Raw genomic sequence first — 21,694 nt, forward strand, 5'->3', positions numbered from 1 at the left:
TTCTGATGTGAGACCCATTAAAATAAAATTATATTTGAGGCGCACTTGACGGCGTCAAGTTGACGCGCCTTGCCGTAGGCGCGTAAAAACATTAACTGAGTATTTTTATTTTTATTTTTGTCTTTTTTCTCTTTTTTCTCCCTCTCTATTTTACTTGGCATCTAAAAATTATGCAAAAATTGAGCTAATGAGGTTGATCTTAGTACAAGTACAAGAATAATATCTACATATACTAATGCCTAATAATACTTAAATTTTGGTTTCTATGATGATATGATTTGAAGATTAATGCTTCTCTATCAGTAACAGTCAACATTATCATGTCTAGGTATAATCATATCACTTGTTGGGTAATAATACTATCATTATCATTTCATTGAAAATTAAGATTTGGTAATAAATAATACATACCCCGTATACATTATACAACACGTACATTAGGACAAATATATCTAAATTGGATCAAATCACGTAACAAGTTTAACTCTTACTTGAAAAAAATGACTTAAAACTCTTTAATTAATCGAGATAGAAGATATATTGCCTATCTTTTTTTCATCCTCTCAAATGCTCTGTCGAACCGGATGTGGTGGACCATTGAAATTGGGGATTAAACATTATGAGAAAAGAATAGTTGCGATCTCATATTTAATTTTTTTTTAATTTTAATTTAGTCCCATTAGAAATAACTTGTTTTAATTGTATATCATAATGGATTCGAACACATGCTTCAAACATAGTATTGAATGACATACCTGCTTTGTATAAAGAATCAAACTTTAAACCTTTTAAATGATAATTACTTTTAGGCATTAAGATAATGGGATTTTCTAACTCCCATATCATTTGGGTAATTTATATATGAAGATAGAAATGCTACTAAAATGAATGAAAATTAATTGAACGTAGTAAAAACAATGTGGATGGAGACCCCTTTAAATACTCCAATCCAGTTTCTATGTTTCCACAACAAGCTTCAAACACTCAATCTGATAATTTTATGAGCTTTTAGCCATGGCGAAGAAGCCAAATATGGGCAGGCAAAAGATCAAGATCGCAAAAATAGAGACGAAGAATCACCTACAAGTCACCTTCTCCAAGCGCCGATCTGGGGTTTTCAAGAAAGCCAGCGAGCTATGCACTCTCTGCGGAGTAGAGATCGCCATTATAGTGTTCTCGCCGGCCGGAAAAGCTTTCTCCTTCGGCCACCCCAACGTGGACCCCATTCTCGACCGGTTCCTCTCCCGGAACCCTCACCCAGTCTCCGGCGCCGCCCTCCACCTGGCGGAGGCCCACCGCAGCGCCGCCGCCGTCTGCGAGATGAGCCTCCAGCTGACGCAGGTGCTGGCGGCGTCGGAGATGGAGAAGAAGAGAGGGGAGATGGTTGGGCGGATGAGAGAGGAGAGGCGGAGCCGCCAGTACTGGTGGGAAGCTCCGATCACCGAGCTTGGGTTGCCGGAGCTCGAGCAGGTGATGATCGCCATGGATGAGCTCAAGAAAAATGTGGCTTCCCAGATAGGGAAAATCATGGCGGCGGAGACATTACTTGATCTTGAAGAGACGAAATCACAGAGGATAATGATCAATACGGATAATAACACTCTTCTTCTTCATCATCAAGCGCTGCAAACCTACCTTTGGATTTGATCATGGAATTTTCTAATTAAATCCCTAAATAAAAAAGATTGTACTCCAATTCCTATGGTTTCACCTGTTTTCTGTCTTTGTTTCTTAACTAATCAAAAGAGATAAATGATTGAATGTATGTGTCTCAATAATTCTTCAATTCATCTCTTAATTACCTAACGGATTAAAAGAGATAAATTGCCCAATGTAATGACTCTGAATGGATAAATTGAATTGATTGGTTGATGGCATAATATTTGCTAGCTGTAAATTAAATAATCCATGATCATCATCATTACCAAAATGTTGCTAATTTTTCCTCTAATCATGCTCCCTAAATTGGTAATGAACACATATGGCTTAATGTATGACGAATTAATGACAAATAAATAACAGATTTACATAATGATGAATATTGTAAATTTGTAATTATTTTATTAATAACAGTGTCAATAATATTCAAAAAAAGTAAAATAAAATATATGGGGTTGTTTACTAAAGTGGAGAATTGGAGAATTTTCCAGAAAAACAGAAAAATGAAGAAGTGGAAAATGGAAAATGGAAAACATGTTTATTAAATTTCTTTCTCCAATTATGTTTTCCATCTCCAATTCTTCCGCCTATGTACAAATTTGGAGAATACAAAATAAGTCTTCTCCATTTGGAGAAATGGAGAGACGCGCGGATGAATAGTGTTATTTTCTAGGAGGTCTCAATGTCGAATCTTGTAGCCAACTTCTTCTTTCTTCCTTGTTTCGTTCCCCTGACTTCCCCATTATTCTTTCTTCCTTGTTTTTTCCCTTCCTTATTCTTTCATCCTTTTTTTTTTTTTTTACGTATCTTTTCATTCTTCCCCATTTTATTATTATTATTATTATTATTATTATTATTATTATTATTATTATTATTATTATTATTATTATTATTATTATTATTATTATTATTATTATTATTATTATTATTATTATTATTATTATTATTATTATTATCTTTGTTGTAAAAATGTACAAATATTTACTTGTTTTTTCCCTTCTTTATTCTTTCATCCTTTTTTTTTTTTACGTATCTTTTCATTCTTCCCCATTTTATTTTTATTATTATTATTATTATTATTATTATTATTATTATTATTATTATTATTATTATTATTATTATTATCTTTGTTGTAAAAATGTACAAATATTTATTATTATTATTATTATTATCTTTTTTCTTTTTTTTTTTCTCCTTATGCACACATATTTGTTATTATTGTTGTTATTATTATAAATATTATCTTTTTTTTTTCTCATTCTTATGCACACGAATTTGTTGTTGTTGTTGTTGTTATTATTATTATTATTATCTTTTTTCCTTTTTTTCTCCTTATGCACACATATTTGTTATTATTGTTGTTATTATTATAAATATTATCTTTTTTTCCTCATTATTATGCACACGAATTTGTTGTTGTTGTTGTTGTTATTATTATTATTATTGTTATTATTATTATTATTATTATTATTATTATTATTATTATTATTATTATTATTATTATTATTATTATCTTTGTAGTAGAAACATACAAATGCTATATGAGATGATTGTATTTAATAAAATCAGAAAATGAGAGAAATGAAAAATTAAAGGAATGGGAATGGAAATTAGAAAATTGGAGAAATGGAAAACTGGAGAAATGGAGAAGGAAAACTGGAGAAATGGAAGAATGGAAAACTGGAAATGGAAAAACAGAGAAATAAAGTAAACGATATATGATTTTGTTCGTTTGAATGTTTGATTATGATAAATAAATATATATATATTTTTCAAAATAAAAGCGTAAATAAGACAATTATTTTAGTAAATAATTATTATTTTCGTACATTAATTTCGGCCAATTAATACATCTAATCAATTATTTAGCTATAATAATATTATACATTAGTTAATATATACTCCATAAAAGATTTACATATTGATGAATATTATAATCATATAATGGTATGTGATGTAATTAGTTTGGATGTTTGGTTATGATAAATATTCAGTCAATTTAAATTATATGTTTAGAAAATTTTCGATCTATAATTTATTAATTTATACCTCAATCATTATTACATGGATCATAGTCCACACAATTAGGTGAATTATAAATAAAAATTACATTTTTAATATACTAAAGTTACATTATTTATGTACGTAAAATATATTATTTGAACTACATTATTTTATATAATGTACATTCAGTACAAAAATAATGTACATTTAATATATTAAAAATGTACTTAATATTTATGGTCCACACAATAATTTACCTTTATACCTGAGTTGAATATTTTAATTTTTATATGGGTAGATATAGATTTTGACACATATCAAAATAATATTATTTATTTATTTAATATTTAGTAGTACTACTTTGCAAGATATTGTAGGGTAAAAATTTTCCTCTTTTAGACCCGAAAAAGGAGGAAACTAACAGAATCTTTTTAAGGAAATCTTTAGGGGGCGTTTGGTTCAGGTTATATAAGATAACCAAGGGAATGTGACATTCCAAAGCTCACATTCCGGTGTTTGGTTCATATTATCTCAGGGAATCTAACATTCCCAAGGAATGTCACATTCCCTCCACATAGGATTTTGAAGGGAATGTGATTCCCTTCAAAATCTTAGGTAATCTAAGATAACCTTGGTTATGTTAGTTATATATATATATATATATATATATATATATATATATATATATATATATATATATATATATATTTATTATGTTATGTTAGTTTATAAAATAATTTTGTTTCTCAAGTTCAAGATTTTAGTTAATATTTTAAAATCATGTGATTATATATGATACCGTTATCTTATTTATTTATTTTAATTTTTAAATTTATTAAAATATATGAAAATATGTTTAAGGATATTATAGTGTGTATAAAAGATAACCCTAAACCAAACATCATTATATTACATACCCCAATTTTAACCAAACACAGGAATCTAACATTCCCAGCAATCTAACATTCCCTAGGTAATCTTACATTCCGTGAACCAAACGACCCCTTAGATTCTTGTAAGAAGATTAAATAAAAAGTGAAAACCCTAGGAGTCTAGGACTAGGAGCCATTATATTACATCGATCTTATACAGTACTATACGTCGGAAACTGAAAGATTTTGTGATGGAAAACAAGACCGGCAAGAAGAAGCAAACTCAAGGCCGCCGGAAGATCGAGATCAAGAAGATAGACAACGTCAGCCACCGGCACGTGGCGTTCTCGAAGCGCCGCATCGGCCTGTTCAACAAGGCCAGCGAGCTCTGCATCCTGTGCGGCACGCAAGCCGTCGCCATCGTGGAATCCTACGGCGGCAAGCGAGTCTTCACCTTCGGCCACCCCAGCGCCGACGCCGTCATCGACCGCTTCCTCTCCAACGCGCCGCGGCCGGCCAGTCCGGAGCCGTACTCGCCGGAGGAGGAGAACGTCGCGCAGCTCTACCACCGCGCGTGGCAGGAACTCGCGGCGGAGAAGGAGAAGATCCGGTTGGAGGAGGAGGAGGAGCGACACCACGGCTGCCGCGGGGACAACTGGTGGCACCTCCCGATAGAGCACATGGGCGCGACGGAACTGGGAGAGTTCACGGCGGCGCTGAATGAGTTGAAGAAGAAGGCGGTGTTGCGATCCGGTGAGTTAGTGGCGGCGGCGGCGATCATAGCCGACAATAATAACGACCCTAACAATAACAACTTATCGTCTTCGGAGGTCCTGACGATGTTGATGAACAACAACGACGACATTGTTGGTGATTGTTTTAATTGGATGGCTGCTGATGATATATATGATTAATCCTTTGAATACCTTCAAAACTGATCGTCGTCCAAGCTTAAGGTAACTAATTAATTTAGTAATTAAGGTATATAGCTTATGATTATCCAGAACATGATTGAATCTTCTTCAATCTTTCTTACCTAGATTATTAGAATCCCAGATTATTGATGTATGCATGTTTCAGCAAACATCATATATTATATATATATATGCTTTATTAATTTTCTAGTAATTCTATATGATTAATCTTTTAATTTAACGAGGAATGAGTTTTGTTTATGAATGTTTTTCAATATATATATTGAAATGTTTTGTTATAAAAAGGACAATTTATATATATAAAAAAAATATGCAAACACATGAAGCAAAATAATTTTCTAACATTATATATAACCAAATTATGATAATTTAATTTAATTGTAATTATCACAGTGTAATGGTTTACTAACAACTTCATTCATATAATCACAATATATTCATTATTTCAAAATGTTACAAATATATATAATAATTGTATTTATCAAAATGTAAATGTTTATTATCAACTTTTTTTTGGAGGGTATGTAAGGCAAAACTCATATCCTGGGGCAAGCAAAATCTTGTTGGAACGAGTTTGATAGTCCTCCAACTCAAGTTAGGAGAACCATTCATGATTATTGTTTAGATGTCACAAGATCTAGAAGAGTTAAAGTGAAAAGTCACTAAGTCATTTTGGCGTTCACTTCCCTTAGCTTTGATCCCCAAAATAAAAAAAAAATACAAAGATTCTTCATTAATAAAAGTAAAACCCTGATTAGTATATATAAATCCCTCATAATATATATATATATATATATATATATATATATATATATATATATATATATAAAAGACTTGTGAGAAATACAAACATATTGTAATTTAACTTCAATAACTATCCCCACATATAATAAAGAATACTCATCATAAATTTCACATGAGAATCACTAAAGTTGTGTTCCTTTAATTTTGATATTTTATTTCTTCAAATTGTTATTTTTTATTTTTAAAATGAAAGAAATTAAATGTACAATAAACGTATTCTTTATTTTTATTTGAATTAGTAAAGCACCCCGGCCACCTAAAAATGTACTTATATATTCTTCTATCACGCTAATTTGATGAATATCAAACTTTACATTAAATCACATTTAAAACATTGTGCAATATTATTGTAGTTATCCATTATAATAGTCCTTCCAACAGCCCTCATGGACCATGGTCCACCCTTTTATATTTGCGAATTCCCAAATTCAAAAGACAAAAAGATTTATATTAGTAATTGAAAAAGAAAAACAGCAATAACGTAACGGCATGGTCCCTGCGACTCTAATGCCATAGCTGTATATACTGTGCCAATTTGAAAATTGCAGATTCTTTAGGTTGTGATGGGATATGGGTTGTGGGCATTGGGCCGGGCTAGATTTATTGGGCTTGTTATTGAGCATAGTTTGGAGGTACAGGTCAAAGGAGGTGGAGGGTCAATGAAAGAGTGGTGGGCCGGGCCGGTAGTGGTACCGCCGACTGGGACATTGGCAGGTGCGTGTCTCGCTCCCCGTTCCGGTGTGGAGTTGTGGACGGAGGGTGCCGCCAGCTACCGGCGGGCGGCCGGGCCATTGGCCCTCGTTGCCCGGTGTGTTCCTCGTGCCCCCGGCGCGGCACCAAGCGCCCGCGCCCCCATTTTCGAAGGTGGTGCAGTGTGGCAGTTGGAAGTGGTGCGATGTGGCGATTGGAGTGGTGTGGCTTGGTATGATACGTGGGCCTGTGGATGTAAGACACGTGTAGGATGGTGAGGGAGGCAGGTCATGAGCCGTACACGTGGACAATGCAAAGTGGTAAGGGGTTATGCTGTAAATAGGAGTGCCTTGTCTCTCCCTAGGGCACTAAGATATGAGCACTAGAAGCATCTTGGCTTAGCGGTATTTGGTCTACACTATCAACCCCTAGTTTAGCGATATTTGGTATACATTATATTATCAACCCAATCACCTGGGTTCGAGTCTTGGTAGTTATGTTGTTGCTTCTAGTTCGTTTTGAGGACCACATCCTTTGTATTTGGGTCGCCATTTTGGACTAGTACCTTAGACTTTGTACATATTATTTGGGCCTAGAGCAATAATATTACTACTTTCTACCCGGCTATTCCCGTTTTGTATCTTCATACTCGGTTTATGGTGGACCCGGCGTTTTGTATCTTCATACCTGATTTATGGTGGATCCGGGTCCCGACACAACCATCAATTTTTTTATTTTTATTTTTTTTGAAACCATCAGGTTGTTAGTTGGTGATTACTAACTTTTTATTTTCTCTCTCTTGTTGGCAATTTAAACTAACAAAATCCTCCAAGTAACAACTTGACGGCGGGTCTTGCTCTTAGAATTATTCATAGTAAAAGTAAAGTCACAACAGTTGACCTAGAAAATAAAAATAACTAATTTATTTGTTATAGACCTTTTGAAAATTGAAATAGTATGAGCATTTATTATAATATTTTAATTCTTTTATCTAGAAAAGTATAAATAAAAAAATGAATTTGTAGAGGGCCAACAATATCATTGATATGGACCTGAAATCATCCAATATAATGTGTATATATATATATATCCAACTCATAGTTGGCGTCCTGAGATAAGATATTTTGAACAAGACAAGCAAATAGCTGTCCTAACTACAAGACAACCAAACAAAACTCAAACCACAATAATAAGGTTGGCTAGCTTGTGGGGGCCATTCAAATTGCACACCCAATTTTCTCCAACTTGTTCATACTTTTCCACCATCAAAGCAAAGCGCCAAACAGCTGTTCTCCGGTTGTAACCAATGCCCCACACCCTATTCTTATCTATAGTTCTAGATGTATCGAAAAACGTTACATCTCTTCTTATAACGTATTACTCTAGTTACTTATCTTGATTTTATCTTAAAAATTTTAATAATATATTTTCGATTGAGTCTGTCACAGAGTTTTTTTGCTATAATTTTTTTTATTGGTTTTGTTTTTGTGGTTTGCTCATAGTACACAAGAGCGGTATTTACATGTGTTCCAATAACGTGTTTCTCTCGTTACATATCGTGATTTTATTATAAAGGTCACTTATTCAATTCTTACCAACATACATAGGGATGACAACGGGGCGGAAGCGGAGAGTATACTCCATGTCCCCTCCCTGAAACCCCGACCCCTTCCCCGTCCCCGTCCCATCTGCGGCAGAGAATTGAAAATAGTCCTCAACCCCATGACCCATCCCATCTTAGTCAAAATCTTAAATTAGTGTAATTTTTAATTTTTGAAACTAAAACTTAGCTTAATCTTTATATATATATATATATATATATATATATATATATATATATATATATATATATATATATATATATATATAATTCAGGGCCGGGGCGGGCTAAGGAGGGGTATCCCCAACCCGGACGGAAAATTACATACATTTCCTGTCCCCGTCAGAAATGGGACAAGCAAATTGCCATCTCTAAGTTACATACTCTTATTAATTATTCCCAATATACATATGGTTTTCCCAGTGCAAATTTCTATTTTTATATGATATAATTTCTTTATATTTACATATGAACCAAGTTTACTCAATGTATACTTTTAAGTAATAATTATTATTCCCTCGCCACTCAAAAGAAAAAAAAAAAAAAGAAAGATGTATGAGTCATATTTTTAGTCTAATTAATTGGCCATGTTATAACTTTAGTAAGAGTTTTTTCCAAAAGAAAATATTTTATTACTCTTCTTGGATAAATTAAGCTTTTATATGGTTTGACATGATTTAATTAATGATAACACCAATTAATTTATAAATAGATAAAATTTTTGATAAATCTTACAATTCAAATCATTTCGTATAAATTCGTCACACACACAAATAATTAATTTGATTAATCTTACAACTCTTATAACATAATGTAAAACAATATTAACATAAAAAACAGACATAAATAAAGAAATTAATTTGATCAATCATACAACTCTTATAACATAATGTATAAAAATATTAACATAAAAAAACAGACATAAATAAAGAATATCACATGAATTGAGACTTATTATAGTTTTAGATTTAGATTAGATATATATATATACTCTCAAGATCATAGACGGTTAGCTTATTAGTAACTATAAAGTTCCAAATTCGACTTAATTCGTGAAACAGGTCCTATTCTTAATTTGAATCGATAAGTTAAAGACAACATAAGCATGTTTATCTCATTGTGATCTTTTGTAGATTTTCTTGTAAATCAAATGTCAAACACCTATTATTATTTAAACTAACTTGTGATCTTTTGATATAAAAATCATATGTTCCACTCATTCGGTTACCCATTTTTGGGCAATACTTTTATTAGTATTATTCCAAAAGGCTGAATCCCAACTCTAAGGGCCCTCCACACCTCGACTCGACAAAGCATTTGGGAGGATGTAAATCATGGTAACTCAACTGAACATGAACCACAAAGGCTAGACTAGTGATCACTGCGCACAAAGAATCTCATCACTTTGAGAGGTTGCTCCCATACTTTTATTAGGATTAGTATTATAATAATGTGAAGTCCAGAAGGGACAAGTTTACGCACAACAAGTGCTTGGTTAATTGCCAGACCGGATTCGTCTTGCTGTCGCTGGCTCACCCTTTCCTCTACATACGTGCAACCCAGCTCATCCCCTTTTTCTTATATGAATATCTCTCTCTTTCATATTTCTCAATCTCATCAAGATTCCTCCATTTATATACCCCCCTTCAACTACGCTCTCCCTATTTACTTTCCATTTGATTCGCAACCACTTTTGAGATTTGAGATTTTTTTTCCACGGGAGAGAGGGCAGGCCAGCCATGGATCCGTGTCCTTTCGTGCGAATTAACATCGGAAATCTAGCGTTGAAGTTTCCGGCGAAGTCGAGAACGTCGGTGGACTCTTGCTACTGTAAAATCAAGCTTAGTGGTGGGTTTGCTCCCCAGTTTTCCACGGTGCCGGTGATCCAAGACGCGGAGGGTGTTGTGGAGAGCAGGGTTCACGCCTGCTACACCTTGAAGAAATCCGAGCTTGAAAAGATGGTGGAGAGGTTGAGCAGTAAGGGGAAATCTTGCAGCTTAAAGATTGAGATTTTTTCCGGCAGGAGTGGAATCGGGTGCGGGCTTTTCAACGGTGCGAAGCGGCTGGGGAGCGCGGCGGTGGCGTTGGACTTGAAGGGGTTGGAGAACAGCGCGAGCAGTAGCAGAGGGTGTGTTTTGCAGAACGGGTGGGTCGAAATTAAGGGTTCTTCTGATGCGGTTCTGCATGTTAATGTAAAGTCCGAGCCCGACCCGAGATTTGTGTTCCAGTTTGACGGAGAACCCGAATGCAGTCCCCAGGTGTTTCAGGTCAACGGGAATGTAAAGCAGCCGGTTTTCTCCTGCAAGTTCAGTTTCAGAAACGGCGGCGATCGGAGCTTGAGATCCAGGTTCGTTTGGGTTTTCAGAAAAGATTGAATTTTTAGGGTTTAGTCATGGTTAATTGACAATGGTTTCTAATAATTTCGGTGTTATTTTATTGCACAGATCTTCACTTTCAGAGCCGAGCACATCCGCAAACTGCTTTAGCGGGTCAGATGAGAACGAAAAACCGGCGAAAGAGCGGAAAGGATGGTCGATCACCATCCACGACATCTCCGGCTCGCCGGTGGCGGTAGCGTCAATGGTGACGCCATTTGTTCCGTCGCCGGGGAGTGATAGAGTCAGCCGGTCGAATCCAGGGGCGTGGCTCATTCTCCGCCCCGGCCAGGGCACTTGGAAGCCGTGGGGCCGCCTGGAGGCGTGGCGAGAGAGCGGCGCCGGCGATCCCCTAGGGTTCCGATTTGAACTAATCCCCGACGGCATCACAGACACCGTCACATTGGTGAACTCGACAATCAGCATGAAGAGCGGCGGCAACCTTAACATAGACATCATGAATGGAGCTACGCCGTTGACTAGTCCCAGCAGCAGCTTCGATTTCAGCTCGGGTTCGTGGTCCGAGATGGGGTCCACGCAGGGGTCCGGGTCGTGGGCCCACCTGCTGTACAGAGGTTTCGTGATGTCGTCGACGGTGGGCGGCGACGGAAAACGCAGCAGGCCGGAGGTGGAAGTGGGGGTGCAGCACGTGAGCTGCGCGGAGGACGCCGCCGCCTTCGTGGCGTTGGCGGCTGCAATGGATCTAAGCATGGATGCTTGTCGCTCATTTTCTCAGAAGCTACGTAAAGAGTTGAGGCAAGCGGATCAAGAATGAAGATTCTCTCGTGATTCATTCCCCTGAATTTCAGCCATTTTAGCTGGCCATTTCCCCCCACTGTACATTGTATATTTGTATTCATTTATTGATTTGTATTTTGTACGATGAGTTTTGATTGAGGAGGAATGAATGAATTCTTATTTGACATCACATGTGGGCGTCGCTTCTCAATGAGAATCCAAAGTTGAGCAATCTACTCTAACGGCTTATTCCTTGTCAGGTGAAATCTCTCGTCTCGAGCACCCCACACCTTAATTCGACAAGATTTCTGAAGATGATAAATCATTGTGATTCAACGAGATTTCTGAAGATGATAAATCATTGTGATTCAACGATTCATTAAATGGGAGAAAGAATCATGACTTGATGTCTACTACCTTGGATGGGTGTCAATCAACCTTGCGTTCTTGCGCTAACTATCTGTCACTTAAAAGCCAAAAACCAACTGAACTACACATACGGACACAAGGAGAGTATTCCCTATTCTCATTGGGACAAGGAAGTGTGTCCTAGGTATAAACTCTCAAAAAAAGAATTATATAAAGTTTGAGACTTATTATTCTGATGAATACACTATGGATTTTACTATAATCTTGTTCTTCGTTTTCAAGTGTTTTACAGGGTTCAAGACCTATAATTGCTAAGTCATAATTAAGGCCAAGAATTACGTCTACTCAACTTTTTTAGTCCGTTACTAATATAACATGTCCTGATTCTTAGTATAATTATCATTTTCCTCGAAAGTTAGGAGCATAAGGTACGTCTAGGCTGGCATGCACTGTAAGTGTCACCTGGTGGGTTTTGGCCTGGCAAAATTCAATTATTGTACAACTCCTTAGCTTTTACGCAAACATCAAAACCGGTCAAAGTCATCGTTTGGGTCTCGTACCATTCCCCAAAGAATTGGAATAATACTGTCATCAGAACATATATTTCAGCTAACCATTTAGAATCCAGGGTACATTAGAAAAAAGTACCTTAGACAGACCAAAAACCAAGGGCTTTGAAAAGTTGGCTAACATAACCTTATAGACTAATTCTGCAACTTCTACTATGCTTATGGCTACCATATTTACGGATGTAGTGCCAAAAAGATTACAGATTATGCAGAATTCAGAGTTACTGACCTGCTCAGTTGTGGAAAAGATCTGATAATAACTACTTCCCCAAACAACATTTTTGTCGATGTAATACGATTTCAAGCAGCAATCAATCCATGGCTGGTATCTAGAAGCATCACCTACTTCACTACAATCGTCACTGTTGGGAATTCCAAGCAACGCATTCCACTCTCTTGTTAATACATCATCAGGTGATGGGAAGCAAGCAAAAAATACTTCCTGAGTAATGAGATTGATAGATAGCTTTATCAAGAATTTTGTAGAATCTAAATAATCAATCAATCTTAGCTACAAAAGCAGGCATATATCAGTGGAAATGTGGAAGTTCCACTCGAAAAAGAATTGTAATTTTAATAGCCAGTCATTACTGCAATTCTTATTGTTGTGGTAGGACACATTTGTTTAGGCAGAAGGTAAAGCCAAGCAAGATATGTTCAGAGTTCGATTAATTAGGGACATATAATTTATGAATGTATGTAACCAGTTATAGGCATGTGTGTGTTTTGGGTGCTGTAATTACATTTATTCATATGCCAGTATATCAAATTTTCTTTTATGGCTTCCTGTACAGTACAGTTAGTAGTAATAATAATCATGAGACTAGAACAAAAAATGTGAGTAATGGAATTTCAATTTACCACATCATCTTTATATAGAAAAGCGTGGATTCTGGCAGTTGGATCCTCTAGTGTCAACCTGATCCTGTAGACTTTTGAAGGAGAACGGAAGTCTGAAACTCGTCAAGTGATAGGTTGGGATATGCTCGTAATGTTGCTACTACTTGAACTACACACCGTTACTTATATGTCACCTACAACACAGCGCACTATCTTATCAGAATATTCCCCAATTATAGCTTCACCTTTTTTGGGTTTAGGGTGTAGCTTTAAAATATGTTACAGACTTACAGCCATACCTACAGTTCGACGTCAAAGCCTTATTCCTATATTGGTGAATTGCTGGGCAGAAAAATTAGGGTTTATATGTCTCTCCATTGCTTACCACTGTTATCTAAAACTTTTAAAGGAGAGGGTAAAGATAAGGTGGTATACCTCTGGATACGTTAGAACATTCATCAGAGTGGTGAAGGGCACATCCTGAACACATGAAGTCTCTGAAAATTTTAGATATTAAAAGAAATCATAAATGAGCAGGTACCATGTCAAAACATAAGGGTACCCAATGAACATAATAAACAAACCTGTCAAGCCAGAAAGGCAAGGAAAACATGTAAGAGGATTATGTCCCCATCTTGATGAAAAGCGACGATTGTAATGCCTGTTGTATAGATGGTGAAGAAATAACACATAAAATATGATTGCATGATAGAGTACTAGCAGCATTCAGGCATAACAAAAGTCTTATTAGAAAAACAAAACCAAAAAGCAAAAAGAATGGAAAAAAAAAAGAAAAAAGAAAAAAAAAGGTTGTAACTTGAGAAGAAAATGATTTAAAAATTGATTTGTCACAAAATAGAAATTGATAATTTAATTTTCAAGAAGGGTTAATTTTGAGTTTAAAAGTGATAGGTTTCAAGATCAACGCACAAGCTAATACCGAAATCACAAGTAAAAATTAAGGATGAAAGAGGAAAGTGGTTAACTACAAATGATTGTACAAGCTACTTCCCTTGAAATACACCAACTTGCCTATATTTTGCCAGCTAGGATGTAAATGTGTTTTCCAGAAAACTACCAACAATTCAGACAAATGAACACTCTCAGAACTTGGGATACTAATAAAACAAAGAACCCAAAATATGAGAAAACTTGAGCATCAACAAAACTATTTCATTAATCTTCTATAAAATATTTCATTCTGCTGCAACATCTTCAGTGTTACTTCCTTCAGTTTGTATGTCAGGAAGAGTTTCCAGATCTGTATCAACCTCTTTCTCTTCTAAGGGAATGAAAGTGTCAGAAGGATCAATTAGATCTTGGCCAATTTCACCTAGATTCTCGGTATTTGAGAACTCCAACCTTTCATCTATTCCACCAGTTTCGGATGTCTCAGCTTCAACCTCATTGGAGGTGTCTGCTCCCAAAGTGTGTGACTTATCCCCTGCTCCATCTTCATGTGTGGCATTTACCGAGGTTGAGTTTGAATCCTCATTTTGTATGGAAGTTAAGTTAGAATCAGACTGAGTGTGCTGCATAACAGCGGTTGGCAACTTAGAGTCTTCCCTACCAGCTGTTTCATTCGTAGTGACATTACCATCAATGGTAGAATCAAAACTTGATTGTGTTAAATTCTGCAAGGATACGTTATGTGTCTCTCCACTCACTTCTGTATTGTTTGATTCCACTACACTCCTAAGATTCACAATTGAGGTATTCTTAGAATCCGATGAGACATGCTCAGGAATACTTTCTTCGTGGCTTGTTGTATTTAAGGAACTGTTACTCCCGGTTGTTTCATGATCATCCAACTTTAACAGTGTTATGTTTTGAACAAAACTAATATTCTTGTCAGGATTGCTTTCATGCTCAATAATTTTTACTTCAGCATTCTCATTAGCAGCCTCTAAGCCACCGTTCTCATTTTCAGTGGTAACCGTTTGTGTATCATGAGTCACTGCACTTGAAGCATCATCTGCTTTATAAAGTTCCTCCTGCGCCTCATGTGTACTCCTGGAGTCTTCATCAAGCTCATGGTCCTGAGAATTCTCATCTTCCTCATGGCCATTATTCTCTTCGGAATTTTTCATGTCAGTTTCATCAACCTCTCCTCTATCTTTCTCATCATCAACAAGTTCTTCCTCTTGTTCAACCTCTTCATCCGACTTCTCTTGATTATGTTCGTCAACCATATCATCTCCACCTCCTCTATCTTCATCATTTTCCTCTTCAAACTTGCTGTCTTGATCTTGCTCTGCTTCTTCTTCTTCAGGCTTATTCTCTTCATCTTCTTCTGGGTTCTCATCTTCCACCTGCTTATCTTGCTTGCCATTAGGTAAGGTTATTTCCTCTGAACGGGGAAGGAGACCTTTCCTTCCCCACATTGTAGGCACAAAGCTGCTTTCCGTCTTTAGTGAAAACTTGGAATCATTTTCATCAAATTCTTTCCTTTTCTCATGGGAGCGTTTGACTTGATAAATCAACCAGAAGCAAATAGCAAGCAACAGACAGAATTGCAGAACATGCTTGGACTTGAATCCTTTTGACCTATGGTTCCTACTTGTAGGTGACTGCCTGAACATGATGAGAGATGGGAAGTATATTCCTGTCCCTGAACATGATGTCAAGTTAAGAATGTAAGAGTCTAGATAAGACATGCATACCGATCAACATAAACTGCAAAAGCTGAGAGAAGTATATACAGTAATTGACTTCACTTCTCAAAGAGCTAAGGCAAGCCAATATAATTTCATAAAGCACTCGAAATGGAACAACTTTGCTTTAACTCTACATTTTTAAAGACGAATTGTCAAAATATCAAATTGAGGAAGCATGTTAACCAAATAAAAGAAAATACATGATCAATATTCACTTCATACTGCATACAATCAACCATAGAGTAGACCAAGGAAACATCAACGCTTCTCAAAACCTAAAAAAATGTTTCTCCATGGATCGAAGCAATTCTCTACCTAGTACTCCAGACTTCCTAACCAGCAAACCATATCAGGAACCGGGTCTACTGTGCTTCGTGCACCCGACTACAAGTGTTCTTCATAGTTATGAACAACATTCATGTTCATTTCTCTAATGTTTGCTGGTGAATGTTTAATCATCTTCAGATTAATGGAGGTTACACCAAAGCTTAGCTCCTAATTGCTTTCAGCCTGCCACTACAAATCCACCAAGATACAACTTGATTAACAACTTCAACATCCTAATTAGCCACAAAACTAACAAACAACCTTCCATCCTCTCAATCATGCCATATTCAATGGAAATTCCATAAACTTTCATGCTCACTATCAACAAATGAAACCAGAAAACCGACAGCTTAACTGGACAATTCACAATTGAACAGAAACATCAAATCCCACGACCAAACAAACCCTCCAAAACGTCTCCACTGTAATTACAAAATTCCCAATCCTTAAACCCGGAATTCATCAATCGATTGATCCTTCATTCCTTCTAGTTCATTATTGCACTAAAAGCTAAAGATATATACAGAACAATACATTGCATATGAACTCAACACCACTAAACAATACACCACAGGATGTGAAATGAACTATAATCATACAAAAAAAAAAAAAAAAAAAAAAAAAAGTCCAACAAAAATACCTGGAAATGGGCGAGAAATCAGTGGAGTAACCACAGAGCAATGAATAAAGAAGTAGGAAGAAGAACAGTGGTTCTATACTGCACTTTATTCGTGGGAGAGATATGACGGGCCCTCGAGAACGTCTTCCTGTCTTCCACTAAAGCTCAGTTTTCTCGCTCGGATCTAGTCTAGTGCAGCAAATAACGGTTGCGTTGTGAACTCGCAGCTGAGAAGAACGGAAAAAAGAAGAAATTGGACTCTAAACGGACTCGGAGGTTTCCATTAATGGGCCAAACCAGGTGGTTGTTTGTTCCTCTATTCTTTTGCTGATTTTGGTTTACCAAACACTCGTTTGGGAATGGTGTGAGATTCGAGATTAGGGATTCACTATTCCAATTACTTTTTTGAAATATAGTTTAATACTAATTTCAATTGTGATTGAACAATAGTTATGCTATGGAATTGTGTTCACATGGTGAACACGGTCCCAATGGTGTTAGTGCACCGTTATTTTTTTTTTTCTTAATTAATCGCGTGATTTTTATTCTTCATTTTCACATTTCGCGGTTTCACTTTAATTTGAGGTGAGTAATGATTTCGGACATTCATAAATTATGAATCCATGCTTGCACATTCACTTTGGAACCATGCCTACACATTCCCGTCCGAAACCATGGTTGCTCCTCTGTAGCGCAAGCTTCTTCAACATTCATAAATTGTGAATTTTCTGTTATGAGATTATGAATTTAATGTTATGAGATTATGAATTTTCTGTTATGAGATTATGCAGTACATTCATAATCTCATAACAGAAAATTCATAATCTGATCAAACGTGCGCCGTTAAAACTATATCCGCGATTTATTTTTTTTTTAACGTAAAAATGACGTCGTTTGGACCCGTGTTCACCATGGTTTTCAGGGCATAATTTGCGGTGATTGAAGTTGTTAGAATAGTAAGCTACTCCTATAGCAAGAATTTTAAACGGATCAGAGGAAAGTGACGTGCGTTGTTCCTTATTGGAATTAAAATATGCTTGGATAGGCGATACATTCATATTTCTTGAATCACTAGGACAATACATATTCAAGGAAAAGAGAATTCATTTACTCGAGTCCAATTCATATGAAATTGATTTATTCTATATTAACTACTAATGGAAATAATTGAACATGCACTCAACAATAATTTAAAATGAAATTCCGCGTGATATTAGTTGTTGTTAATAAATTAATACATTGAAACATCATACTTTCTCAACCTATTGAAGCACAACAAGTTAATAACGCTTTCACAGTAATCTTATAACCTCCCATATAAAAGAGGTCACTACATATCATATAAGCACAAGATGCTTAGCCTATTTAAGTTTGTTGGAACCATTAGTTTGGTAAATTATAAGGCTTTAAGTTTGACTTTATGTATAATTTTCTATTAATCTTTTTGGGTTGAGCCGTTATGAGCAACATATGATGGCTTACCTCTTTGTAGTTATTTGGCCACTAGAATCATAAAACGGACTTCACTAAGAACACACATTCAAATAATAGTTGTAGGTTTATCCATAAACCAAAGTAAGAAATCATGGTTATTATTATAATGTGTTAATTTGTTTTTGCATATGACACTCATTATCTTCCCTATCAAGGTATTAATTTAAATTCACCAAAGGTCACACCACAAAATTTAACTTTTAGTTGGAAATGGAATAAAAACTTTTTTAATAGTGCATTAATAGTTAATAGTTAACTTTGTTAAAAGATTAAACAATAAGAGTCTTATAGACGGCTAGGTCCCATGGTCTAGTGGTTTAGGATATTGGACTCTGAATCCAGTAACCCGAGTTCAAATCTCGGTGGGACCTTTTACAATGGTTATATTGTTGTGAAGTGATGTAGACTAGAAAATAAGAGTAAACAAACGGCTTGGTCCCATGGTCTAGTGGTTAGGACATTGGACTCTGAATCCAGTAACCCGAGTTCAAATCTCGGTGGGACCTTTCAAAATGATATTTTGTAATATTTTTGTGAAGTGCTGTGCTTTCTTTACCAAGTAATAATACTTGGTAATTGTTTATATTGGATTAAACTTAATTGCGTTTTTAGTTTAGTTTGCTATGTGTGACTTTATGATGAAGTGTATTATTTTATATGGATAGTTATTTAATGATTGCTAAAGATCCTGGCATCTGTCTAATTTTGGTTGATATAATATTTGAGACAAAAATTTAGTCAAAATAGGATTTTAACATATACCTTAAGATGTTATTTTTAGTAGTTTGTTACACAACTGACAGAAGGTATTCTTAATGTAATTTATCTCGTATGTGTAACTTGCAAGTTAAGCTATTACACAAAAACAGTGTTTATCCGGTGCACACTTTCAAATCTGCTGCGAGTTGGCCGGGATACTACACACAAGCTAGGCTATGGTTTTTAACCAAACGCATTTAGCCCCAACTTGTATTCATCATTCAGTAATAATCTACCCCTTATTCATTCTTAGACATCTTTTCTTAATATTGTTACTTTTTCATGCTGACATTTTTTCTTAATATTGTATTCATCATTCAATAATTCTACCCCTTATTCATTCTTGGACATCTTTTTAAAAAATTTATTTTAATAAATTTAAATAAAATAATTACTTACATTTAAAAAAAAAAACATAGAAGGTGAGGTTGCCTTCTCCGTTGAGGCAGAGAGAAGGAGAACATGGGTGGGGGTCGATTTTTATTTTTTGTTTTTTATTTTTCTAATACTAATTTTATTTAAATGTAATAAAATAAAATGTGATTTTTTTTTTTTTTAATTTGGTAACCGCCATGTCAGCATGTTAATAGGTCAACATGTCATTTTAAGTTTAAATGTATTATTTTGTATTGTTTAGGATTTAATTGTAATTTTTTTTGTTCGATGACCCAATTACAAATTGCTGTGTAATTGGATGACTTATTTGATACTTTTTTCATAAACTAAGTAATTAATAGCTAATGTTGAATTTGATAAATAAATAAAATTGGTCAAATCTTTATCTTCTTTATATATATATATATATATATATATATATATATATATATATATATATATATATATATAATAAAGCAGAAGCTAACCACAAAATTTTTCCTCCAAAGTGTGAATGCGTTTTCATAGAAATAAGATTATCAAGTATGAATGTATTAATTGTGTGGGTAGATGTATTTATACATTTTTTTTTGAAGTTATTATGTGTATTTATATTTTATAAATTATATTTTATTATTATAGCTCTATCTCTATATATATTAAAGCATAATGAAGTATGGAAAAATTTATTGGTAAAGTTTTATATTTAATATAATTTGTGTATATATTTATTTAAACCTCAATTATAATTAATTTGACTCCACATATATAAAGATGATAAATTAGATATAAAATAAATATAGTGTGTGTTTGGTTCGCACATAGGAATCCGAATCGGAATGGGTATCAAATACTTGATAATGATAATGGGTTTTGGTGAAAGTATTTAACATGTTTGGTAGTTGGTGGAATGAGAATGATTACTAATAGCAGTGCAACCAGTGCTTGAGAATGAACAAGGGAATGAAACCCTTATTTTATTTGAGTATGTGTTTTTCAATTGATGAGGGTATTCAAAACCCATAATAGTGTTCTAAAAACCTATCAACCAAACAACAACAATCACTTTCATACCCATTCCTATAGGCAAAACCCACCAACCAAACACACCCTTAGTTCTTACATAAATAGTCTTTTTTCAAATGAATAAGTTTCTGGTGGAGATTTCGACAAATATCACCTATTATTTTATTTACAAGTTTTATTTAAATACGTTAGTTATTATATAATTAAAGTAGTTATTTCAAATTCAAATTCCTTTAAAAAAAATTAAATTCAAATAATAATACAAGTAATAATAAATTTAAAATAAACATAATAATAACATAATTAAACTTTTAAAAATATTAAATATTACATTGTATATAGTTATACTTACATTTTTAATCAAACTAATTTTGAGCTAAAAAATTCAAGTACGTTTTTTTGTTTCTACAATTATTATTTTCTTTACTAATTCAGAGAATGTCAAAAATTTAATTGGTAAATTTGTTAAATTAATAATAGTTCGTGCATGGTACGTGACAATTACTAGTTGCGTAAATAGAGCAAAACTTTTGTGAAAGCTGGAATCCAATATGCAATATGGCCGGTGTTCAATTCACTGCCAATATGGCATAATTATATTATATTAGTAATAAATTAAAAGCACATCTTATTATTGATATTCCTTTAATTTGCTTCCTATTTAGGTTTATTATACATTAGTAATTTTTATCCATTGCATACCCGTTATAACACTACTGAAAATTATGAAATTTTCAACCACCTGAAAGTATCTTAAATCAAGTTGAAAGTCTTGTTCTGACCATTTTTGGTATCCGAAAAAATTTTTGTTGCTATTTCCGACCACTTTTTGCTTTCAACTTGATTTAAAATCACTTTCAGGTGATCGTAAATTTCATAATTTCCAGTAGTGTAACTATAGATTTCTCGAGTCACTCAAAAAAAACTTGTGCTTCCTTAATTAAGCATGATTGTTTAGGTTTGGTTTTCTACCTTGTTATCC

At 34.6% G+C, this 21,694-nt stretch overlaps 4 protein-coding genes and 2 non-coding genes across 8 annotated transcripts; 5 read left to right on the forward strand and 1 right to left on the reverse strand.

Annotated features, from left to right (window-relative positions):
• Positions 1–992: 992 nt before the first annotated feature.
• Positions 993–1,693, forward strand: LOC109161386 (agamous-like MADS-box protein AGL61). The gene has a single exon (XM_019309755.1). It carries the CDS (start codon positions 1,015–1,017, stop codon positions 1,645–1,647), a length of 633 nt encoding a protein of 210 aa, XP_019165300.1. The 5' UTR covers positions 993–1,014; the 3' UTR covers positions 1,648–1,693.
• A 2,996-nt stretch (positions 1,694–4,689) lies between these two features.
• LOC109161385 (agamous-like MADS-box protein AGL62) lies at positions 4,690–5,611 on the forward strand. The gene has a single exon (XM_019309754.1). It carries the CDS (start codon positions 4,787–4,789, stop codon positions 5,447–5,449), a length of 663 nt encoding a protein of 220 aa, XP_019165299.1. The 5' UTR covers positions 4,690–4,786; the 3' UTR covers positions 5,450–5,611.
• A 4,473-nt stretch (positions 5,612–10,084) lies between these two features.
• LOC109161384 lies at positions 10,085–11,867 on the forward strand. The gene is made up of 2 exons (XM_019309752.1): positions 10,085–10,911; positions 11,009–11,867. The coding sequence occupies exons 1-2, from the start codon at positions 10,304–10,306 to the stop codon at positions 11,712–11,714; spliced, it is 1,314 nt and encodes a 437-aa protein (XP_019165297.1). The 5' UTR covers positions 10,085–10,303; the 3' UTR covers positions 11,715–11,867.
• Positions 11,868–14,389: 2,522 nt separating this feature from the next.
• On the reverse strand, positions 14,390–17,381 carry LOC109161554 (suppressor of Mek1-like). 3 transcript variants are annotated; one of them, XM_019310007.1, is made up of 3 exons: positions 17,080–17,381; positions 16,428–16,628; positions 14,390–16,066 (listed from the first exon to the last, which is right to left on the reverse strand). In XM_019310007.1, the coding sequence occupies exon 3, from the start codon at positions 16,035–16,037 to the stop codon at positions 14,652–14,654; it is 1,386 nt and encodes a 461-aa protein (XP_019165552.1). In that variant the 5' UTR covers positions 16,038–16,066; positions 16,428–16,628; positions 17,080–17,381; the 3' UTR covers positions 14,390–14,651. The 3 variants fall into 3 exon arrangements, with proteins under 3 accessions (XP_019165552.1, XP_019165553.1, XP_019165551.1); XM_019310008.1 differs by lacking the exon at positions 16,428–16,628 and having other exon boundaries at positions 14,390–15,503; positions 15,540–16,066; positions 17,080–17,380; XM_019310006.1 differs by lacking the exon at positions 16,428–16,628 and having other exon boundaries at positions 17,080–17,380.
• Positions 17,382–18,850: 1,469 nt separating this feature from the next.
• Positions 18,851–18,923, forward strand: TRNAQ-CUG. The gene has a single exon. It is a non-coding gene; the product is annotated as a tRNA-Gln (tRNA).
• Positions 18,924–18,986: 63 nt separating this feature from the next.
• On the forward strand, positions 18,987–19,058 carry TRNAQ-CUG. Its single transcript has one exon. It is a non-coding gene; the product is annotated as a tRNA-Gln (tRNA).
• Positions 19,059–21,694: the final 2,636 nt, after the last annotated feature.

This window comes from Ipomoea nil, unplaced genomic scaffold (assembly GCF_001879475.1).
Source record: "Ipomoea nil cultivar Tokyo-kokei standard unplaced genomic scaffold, Asagao_1.1 scaffold2922, whole genome shotgun sequence".
NCBI classification, from domain to species: Eukaryota; Viridiplantae; Streptophyta; class Magnoliopsida; order Solanales; family Convolvulaceae; genus Ipomoea; species Ipomoea nil.

Coding starts and splice junctions, on each gene's coding strand:
- LOC109161384 (XM_019309752.1), top strand. CDS start 10,304: ATGGATCCGTGTCCTTTCGTGCGAATTAACATCGGAAATCTAGCGTTG. Junction 10,912..11,008: donor GATCGGAGCTTGAGATCCAG/GTTCGTTTGGGT, acceptor TTTATTGCACAG/ATCTTCACTTTCAGAGCCGA.
- LOC109161554 (XM_019310007.1), bottom strand. CDS start 16,037: ATGTTCAGGCAGTCACCTACAAGTAGGAACCATAGGTCAAAAGGATTC.
- LOC109161385 (XM_019309754.1), top strand. CDS start 4,787: ATGGAAAACAAGACCGGCAAGAAGAAGCAAACTCAAGGCCGCCGGAAG.
- LOC109161386 (XM_019309755.1), top strand. CDS start 1,015: ATGGCGAAGAAGCCAAATATGGGCAGGCAAAAGATCAAGATCGCAAAA.